The 9,226-nt window shown below is 35.0% G+C and overlaps 1 protein-coding gene across 1 annotated transcript; it reads right to left on the minus strand.

The window, feature by feature from the left end:
* Positions 1 to 676: 676 nt before the first annotated feature.
* Positions 677 to 7,444, minus strand: hapstr1a (HUWE1 associated protein modifying stress responses a). The gene is made up of 4 exons (NM_001328166.1): positions 6,958 to 7,444; positions 5,641 to 5,721; positions 5,270 to 5,545; positions 677 to 2,257 (listed from the first exon to the last, which is right to left on the minus strand). Exons 1-4 carry the CDS (start codon positions 7,151 to 7,153, stop codon positions 2,013 to 2,015), a joined length of 798 nt encoding a protein of 265 aa, NP_001315095.1. The 5' UTR covers positions 7,154 to 7,444; the 3' UTR covers positions 677 to 2,012.
* Positions 7,445 to 9,226: the final 1,782 nt, after the last annotated feature.

Raw genomic sequence — 9,226 nt, forward strand, 5'->3', positions numbered from 1 at the left:
GAAGAACTTTACAATAAAAAAAAAACTTCATGCTAGTGACTAACGCTTATCAATCAGTGTTTTAAATATGTAGCATCTATAATATAATATATATATTCTATTAAAAATATGCATACACATACTGAAAGTGTGAACTATTAGAAAGATTTTGCTATCACTCTAATAGGCATGGGACAATAAACGTTTTCAAGATATACCCAGGTTTGGAAATGTCAAGGTTTTGGAATTGTCAAAATTTTCTGTAATACCGTTCCTAACATATGTGTACGATTTTTTATTTCCATTTTTTTTGGAAAACAGTATCTCCAGCAAAAAAAGATATCCAAATGTTTTAAACTTTTCAGAAATTAGTGTTTTTGAAACAAATGAAGACAGCAGTGTTTTTTTAAACAAATGAAGATAGCAGAAGTCAATGATTCATTTAAGTTTACTGTTCCAAAATATGGAATAATGTTTCTCAAAATAAAATATGTTGTGTTCAAAGGGGAAAAAAGTGTTTGCTTTTTACCCAGGCTTTTAAAAAGAACTTATTTTGGAGCAGTAATCACAATACCATGAAACCGTGATTTTTTTCCAAGATTATCATACCTTCAGAATCTTATACTGGCCCATGCCTACACTTTAATCTACATCTGTACCTCTTGACCGGACGTGACAAATGCAAACAAAACACACGTTTAATGTGAACATACAAATGTAACTTTAATAATAACTTAGCCTATAACTTATACAAGTTTTTTCAAAAATGGCAACTGTGGTTTCATTATGATGCTCCGAATAATCTATTTTACTTTCCAGAAAAGAGGTTAGCTTTACACTTCCTAACCTTTAAATGAACAGAATGCATCACATGTCAGTTCAATCGATAATAATCACTTCCTTTTCATATCAATCAATATTAGAAGCACGTTGTGAAATTAATCTCGAAATTAATAGCCAATATTCACCTTACAGAAACAGATACATCTCTGAAACATGTGTAACTAAATAGACTTGACTGGGATTTGACAGAACGACCTCATGATTCCCCACCGCTCACCTCATAAACACTACAAATATCAATGTGAGGATCACTAATTGCAACAAATAATGACAAGGGCAAAGTGAAAACCCATGTTAGATTCAAAGTGATCCATGAGAGTATTATCTCCAAAAAAAGGACAAGTTTTTTTAATTTCCCAGGAGCTCAAATTGACATATATTTCTAGTTGGAAGCGGGTCAGAGTCCAGCTTGACTTCTATACACCATCAGTACATGTGCAGCTCTCCAAATCCTCTGGCCTGGATTTGGAAAGCACTTAAAAGGACACTTCAATTTCAAGACGACACAGTTTTGCCTTTCACTTCGGGTCCTCTCCTGAGAGAACGCCATTCTTACAGCACAAAGACTCACTAACCCCCTTAACCCAATCACAACAGCCTTGAAATGGAAAATGTCAACAATTGCACCATTGTGTTAAGCCTCAAAAAAAAAAAAAAAAACTGAATGCATTAGTGCATAATCATTATTGCAACCATCTCAAGTTCACACAAACATTAAGATCAGCAGCAGTTTCAAGTATGACCAAAATAATGTTGCACATTTCTGAAACGATCACAACAGAACTGCCATTCAGCGAGCGCCTCGGAAAACTAAAAAGTATGAACTGATGCGGACACCTTTATCTGAAAACATTGTGTTATTAGCTTGGCAATGCTAGGAAGCTCAACTAGGAGATATTGTAAACTGAAGAAAAAAAAAAATCGCATGTTGTAATCTAGTAGTTAATAATTCAAACAAAGAATTCGGCCACTTGACTGATGGGATTGATTTTATGGTTTGCGCAAAAAGAAACTAGTGGACATGCATGGAGCGGTGTGTGTGTGTGTTAGCTTCCACCATATGGCATACTGTATTCGATACACAAGTGTACTGCCATACCCGTTTCCTTCTCAGGGAACGCAAGTGTTGAGGATTAAGTGGCTTTTTTTTTATTTGAAGCAGCACAAAGCATACAGAACAACAGCTGAATTCAGAGCATTCTGTTGCGTTTATGGGTTGGCGAGTCTGTGATGACGTCTGCGCACTGGACCGAGCTCCGCTTCCTGGTGCCTGCGCTGCCAAGGTGGAGAGCCATTTCCTCGGATATGAAAGTGTTCAAGTCCACGTCGTGCAGTCCGTTGCGCCTGCGGCCTGCGTTCGAGCTGCCGCTGACGTGAGTAGGGGAGCCGGGAGTGCTTGAGCGGACGCTGATACTGGCCATTGCTCCACTTAGACCTGGAGAGACAAATAAATATATACATCTCATTATTGCATGTACTTTAAAAACAACTGTCAATATCTGGTATCTATGAATAATGCATTTTAACAAGGCTGTTCACTCAAACGGTACATCATTAACAAAACAAAAACACACTACAGGCTGAAACACTTTTACTTTTGTTTAAGCTTTGCATAAAGATGTTTGTTTGTTGCTACATCTGCAACTTATGTCTATTTCATGGCAAGATCATTATAGATTAAAACATATGACATGATAACTTCATAATTGAAAAACATTCACAAAAAAATAACATCGCTAGATAAAATTGACAGACATGATTTTTTAGTTTAATATATGACAAACATGTTTCCCAGAGATGAGTTGCAGCTGGAAGGACATCTGCTGTGTAAAACAGATGCTGGATAAGTTGGCGGTTCATTCTGCAGTGGCGACCCCAGATTAAAAAGGGACTACGCCCGAAAAGAAAATGAATGAATGAATATGACAAATAACTTAAAATTCTTCCAGGGGATACGATTGAATAAACATCCATCCAAGTGCTCAGTATAAACAACTTGTAAAATGTTATGTTTTAATAAAGTATGTTTCATGGTGAGACAGGCATAAAGATGACAGTTGACAGAAACTTTTTTTGTGAATAGAACTGAAGATGCTGCATTACGCATGCCAGGTTAATAGTTGGCAATATTACTTTATGAATAAAGCCTGGGGCACACAAAATGTCAGACGTCAAATTACTAGCAGCGGTGAAAACAGGTTGTCGCCTTGTGCTGGCTGCATCTGGAACACGCCAATAGGATGACAGCCAACTGAAATAAGAACAGAAGCGTTCTGAGCATGCATGAGTGGATGCATTTTTTCATATCTGCAGGTGGCAGTATTGTCATTCCTCAAAGGAAAACCAGAACTAGTGCTGCACACATACAAGCTGCATGCAAAGCAGCATTTAAGCTCCATCTTCACAGTAGGCATGGTACGATAACCGTTTTCAAGGTATACCACGGTTTGGAAAAGTCATAACGTTATGTGTAAGGATTTTTTTATTAACGTTTTTTTTGTTTTTAACAGTATGTCTAGCAGAAAATATATCCAAAGATGCTGTTTTAAATTGTAAAGAAATCAGTGTTTTTGAAACTAATGAAGACAGCAGAGGTTAATAGTTCATTTGAATTATTTAGCGTGACATTTACTGTTCCAAATTATTTTAAATGTTTCTCAAAATAAAATATATTGTGTTCAATGGGGGAAAATGTTTTTGTTTTTATCCAGACATTTCAAAAGTCCATATTTCAGAGCAGTAATCACAATACCATTACACCATGATATTCTTTTCCATGGTTATCATACTGTCAGATTATTATACCGTCTTATGCCTGTTTCACTGTATTTTGTCTCTCACCATAGAAGGATTTGGTCATGCAAATATGTCTAATAATCCATATTTTTTGCAGGCATATAAGAAATCAAATGAAATGAAAGAAGGCTTCTTTGTGTTCCCTCTTTATCAGCGTCATTTGCTTAATTTAGTCAATTCAGTTTTCGTGCACTAATTTGTAGCTGAACAGCCAATCAGAGCACTCTATTTCTATTAGGCATATTTGGAAGTATCAAATGCGAATTTATACCAATTTGCGTAGACCATGAAAATTCTTCAAAAATAAATGCTATTGTTGCAACTCTTGATAAAAATGATCAGCATTTGTCCAGGCTGAACGCACTCCTGCATTCCATCCTTGTTGTTGTGGTTGCCGAACACCTAATATATGTATTTGCATGAAATTATTATTTTCACAAAACAACATTATTGCAGTTTACACTGTGACTATAAGTGTCCTGGCCTGGAGACATCTAGATAGCAATATTCAACTATGCCTTGTTTCCACTGAGTGGTACAGTTCACTACAGTACAGGTCATCCTGATCAGACGTGGGTTTCCACTAGTGAATGCATGTGGTGTATGCCAAATAAATGTAATTGATGTTATTCTCGCTGGAAGACAGCAGTTCACACACCACGTCTTTTGCACACTCAAGTTCGTTATTTTAAATGTAGTCATGCGGTAAGTGCATGCAGAAGCAGCACATTTCAAGTTTAACACACTTTTAGACACACGTGAACAGCCCAGCAGACAACAATAGCATATTCTGGTCTTGCTTCTTGACATGTAGCTGTTAGTAACAAGAACAGATGATGAAAGAATTGAGCATGTTTCTTTGCTGATGCTTTGTCATTGTACTATTATGGCTGTGTATTTAAAAAAAAAAAAAAAAAAAGCTTTCTGTATTTTCGTTCCCATGTCTTGTTGTACGCACTGGTGACGATTCTCTATCAACCAACAGCGTTCAGCATTAAGTCTAGCTCCAACCTTTTATATTGTCCTTTTTGTGCTAGGTACTAGAGAATACAAAGTTCTACTGTTTGTAGATGTTTCAATCTATATAGGACTACCAATGTTTTACTTTACATCATTTCTGAATTATAAAACCTCACTTAAAACTATGGGGTTTTTTTGTGTTTTTGACCAAGTGCGACTTATTTTCTGAGAACATAAGCTATTATGCATATTAGAAATATCCACTGTATAAAAAGCTAGTAATAAACATTTATATAACACTACCATATGTAAACTACACTTAAATTATTTCTGCTGCTTCTTTAAAATGCTACTTCTTTAAAATGAGTTGAAACAATACCGTTAAGGTTTTTTTAGGGACAACTTAATGTTTTATGTTCAGTCAACTTAAGATTGTAAAAACCATAGGTTAACTTAATTGATTTGCATTGAGACAAGATGAAAGGATTGTGTGGAACCCAGCATTTTTACAGTGTATGAACCACAGCCACTAAAGGCCGAGACATTTATATATATATATATATATATATATATATATATATATATATATATATATATATATATATATATATATATATATATGTACCATGATGACACATGCAGTAATGTTTAGTCTTCTGTACCCTAACTCTGAGATTGCAGTAATATTTACCATGTAGTGCTATGGCCTCACAGAAGGGCTGTAAATCAGTCTCTACAGATGACACTGTGTCCGATGAAGGTGCCCGGATAGGAGACATGACAGTCATTTTAGGGGCAGCTCTAGAAGTCCTTGGAGGTGGTGCTTTACCACATAGGAAACTTATCAAATCTTCCCTTCGTATAGTTCTCCTTCGCTTTTTCACCCAGGCCAAAACATCTTTATTTCGACGCTGATGGCCGATCTGAATTCCTAAATCAAAGCTCCTCTTGTGTGCATCAACACTTTCTGTTGAGGAGAACAGATCATGTTCAAGATTAATTTTCTACGCAATTCATACATGATTGTGGACAGCGATACATGTAAACACAAAAGTTTAATACCTTTGTAAAGATTAGTTACTGCTGTTGCAGAATTTTGAAACGGAGACCACAGTGACGGTCCTTGCTGATGACAGACTCGATCTGCAAGATAGAAATAGAATCAGGGGTGCTTGCATGGCAAAGGCAAGTCAGATTTAAATAAATTAAGAGCCAGAAAAGCATTGAGATTGGGTCTATAAAGATCATGTAAAAATTAGAAAATAGTCAAAATATACACTTTTTAAATATTTGTTCAGTACATTAACATGCCAATATTTCATAGCATGTCAACACTTAAAGTAAAAGATGCAATTAAATTTAGACTGAGAAATGTTTTAAGAATATTCTCAACGACAGGCATTAGTTAAATATTAAAATATCTTAACATTAAAAGACTGATATTCTTTTCCATATTCACTTCAACTGTATTGACAAGTGCTCTTTTTATCAACTTAACTCTCACTATGGAAAATGCTTAAGTAATAAAGTAATTATTTCAGGTGTTCTGCTATGTCCGTTACAAATATTTATAGAAATATTCCCCTAAAGCCATACAAAATCCTATTACTGAAAATTATGAAGGTAATTAAAGAATGTTAGGGAATAACATACTGCTACTATTCACACTCATTGCATTCCTTCCATAAAATGTCAGACCCTAACCCTTCTATTCGAGTTCTAACATATCAGGTGTGGAGCAGATAGCATATAACATCATAGTATTTAACTTGAATTAACCATCCCTTTAAATAGCACTCCTTGTTTTTACCAGGCAAGTCGTAGAAAGCACATACCTGGAAGGCATATTGCAACATATGTGCGTTCAAAGTGCCTGTTACACAAAGGGAGGTTACGTTAGTGAAGTGCCCTAACGTTAGGTTTTAAAACACAGCCACAATGGGGAACAAGCTAGCTCACTAACCGGCAAGTTGTTAAAATCTGCTTTTTCTTAAAGAATACACAACGTGAGTGTGATCTGCTTAAATACATGTTGTCCTCTACATATAGTTAAACCGAAAAAAAAAAAATGTGTCAACGGGCTAACTAGCCGACATTCAGGCTAGCCGGTTAGCAAGGCCAACAACAACAACGAACAAACTGTCAAACACAGCCAGACCGGCTAAAGCTAATCATTAGCCACACGATCAGAACAACCCTAAATCTTTTTTTATCACTTTAATGGTCAAACCATATAATAGGCTTTTCACTTCGAAAAAAATGTGGGTCAGTCGAGAAACACCGGGTTTACGCAATTTGTTTCTAGAAACGCACGGTTCTTTAGCCAAGCTGCTGGAAGTCGGAGGGCCGCTAAAGGGGTCTCTTTCTCCGGTCACAGACCTTTATAAAGTTGCGCTACCGCCGTAGCGGAATTCTGAAAGAGGTGCCACATTTTCTCCTGGTCCTGGTCCACCTCCTCCTCGCTCGGTTCTTCCCTCTCGGCCTCAGCGAGGCACTGGCGCTCCCATTTGGAGAACCAGTGTTCGGGTCCGTGTTCGTGTATCTCCGCTTCGCTCTCCTCCTTCTTCTCCTCCATGATGAATACCGAGAAACTTCGTTGAACTTCTGATGGCGTTCTGAGTGATTTCTTGTTCTTTGGGTTTAGTTAGCGTTCTTGAAACCACACACCGCCTGCCCGGTGTCCGTTAATATCCTTATATCTGGATTCACAGTTCTGATTTAAAACGAAATGAACTGAAACGCTTTGTCTTTTGTGACGCCGAAATCTAATTACCCAAGGCTGTATCCGTCTACCCCGGTTAGAGGGTCGCTTTTGCCCTGCGCAGTTTCAGGCATTCCCTCATGGGGGCGGGTCCTGTTTAAAACACGCCCATGTTAACTGCGCATGCCCACATATCCGCTGTTGCTTTGATCTTAGGATAAAAAGTATCAAAAACAAAATCGTGTTCTTTTATGCTAACATTCTATTCTAACCCTTTGGCTGCAACGCTACCTAACGGTTGACCATGTTTTTACTGTTTTAAATAATGATAAATAATGGATTACACACACAGCATTGTTGGTTTAAAAATAAATAAATAAAATATAATCCTGGTGCACTACTACACTTGATTTTGATTTTATTGTGAAAAAAGAAAAAGAAAAAAAGTAGAAAGCATGTTAAATGAGAATCTGAAATATTTTATGGCATACTTTAAAAAGGTGATTTAGTAGTCACAATTTCATATATTTCATAGTTTATGAAGAGGCTGATATTTTAGAAATTATGGGATATGTTGAAAAAAATGCATAGAGTGTGTTAACTAGACATTAGAAGCTGAGAAATGTAATCCAACCACTTTTTTTCTTAGTGGGGCAGATAAAGAATTAAAGACAAAAACACGATTAATTACATTTAATTACAATTTTGCACAATTTATTTTGATCGATATAGGCTACTATAGCCCTTGTCTTGCGTATTTTAAACACAAATAAAGAAACTTTGATTTTTTAGATAAATATGAAAGATAGTAAGAGCAGAACTGTGGTGTTGATGTACACAAAAAAGAGGCAATACAGGTAGAAAAAATAACTAGGCCTATAATTTACATTTTGTTTACTGAAATAAATATTCATTGGATTTGCAATTTTTTTTCTTAAAGTTACTGGGTCCAAACTATTTATATAGGCTGAATTTAAACAAACACATTAAATTGAGCAAAGTTCAGCTCAATTTGATTTTATTTAAATTCAGTCCTAATTGTAAAAAAAAAAAAAAAAAAAAAAAAAAAAAAAAAGTTACCTTAAAAAAATTAGTAAATACAATGAATTATTTTTTTCAGTGTATCTATCTCATACACAACTCTACACTACTGGTCAAAAGTTTGGGGTCAGTGTTTGTTTTTTAAGAAAAATATTCTGTTCATCTAGGCAGCATTTATTAAATGTAAAAAAAAAAAAAAAGTTAAAATATTTATTAAAATTTTAAATAACTGCTTTCTTATTGTATGTAGTTTCAAATGAAATTATTACTCCAGTCATTATTGCTTTTATTACTGTTATTATTAATAATTGAGAATAATAATAAATATTAGAGTGATTTCTGAAGGATCATGTGACTCTGAAGACTTCAGTGATGACGCTAAAATTAATCTTTATTATTCAAATTATTAAATTAAATTATAAACTACTTTTGAACAGTTATTTTATAGTGCAATAACATTTTACAATTTTACAATTTGTACTGTATTTTTCATGAAATAAATCCAGCCTTGGTGAGCAGGAGAAGTTTTATTTTTAAACATTTTAAAATCCTACTTACACCAAACCTTTGACCTGCAGAAATTATCTGTTCTTTTTTTTATTGATGCATTAAAAGAAATTAAAAATAATTTAAATCTGACAGCATCATATTTGCATAGATATCATTGACCTACATACACATTCATAAAAATAAAAAGTTTACTGCTTGAAACACTAATAACTGGAAAATCTGTGTCGATACATTTACCAAGTGTAGCCTATGTTTTGCTTAAACATTAAAAATTATTTTTCTGAGCAAGTAATGTGGATGTTTTTGTGAGTAAACCACTTCAGATCTGTGGGCAGCATTTTTGAAGAACTTTAAGTTTGATTTACTTGTGGTAAAAAGTAGCCTACTGCAACCTGT

The sequence above is a fragment of the Danio rerio genome, chromosome 3 (genome assembly GCF_049306965.1).
Source record: "Danio rerio strain Tuebingen ecotype United States chromosome 3, GRCz12tu, whole genome shotgun sequence".
Taxonomy (NCBI): domain Eukaryota; kingdom Metazoa; phylum Chordata; class Actinopteri; order Cypriniformes; family Danionidae; genus Danio; species Danio rerio.

What these genes read in the sequence shown, in the direction of transcription:
- hapstr1a (NM_001328166.1), bottom strand. Translation starts at nt 7,153, where the DNA reads ATGGAGGAGAAGAAGGAGGAGAGCGAAGCGGAGATACACGAACACGGA. An exon ending in GGTAGCGCAACTTTATAAAG is followed by an intron (nt 5,722 to 6,957) that starts GTCTGTGACCGG and finishes TCTATCTTGCAG; the next exon opens with ATCGAGTCTGTCATCAGCAA. An exon ending in TGAGGCCATAGCACTACATG is followed by an intron (nt 2,258 to 5,269) that starts GTAAATATTACT and finishes TTGTCTCTCCAG; the next exon opens with GTCTAAGTGGAGCAATGGCC.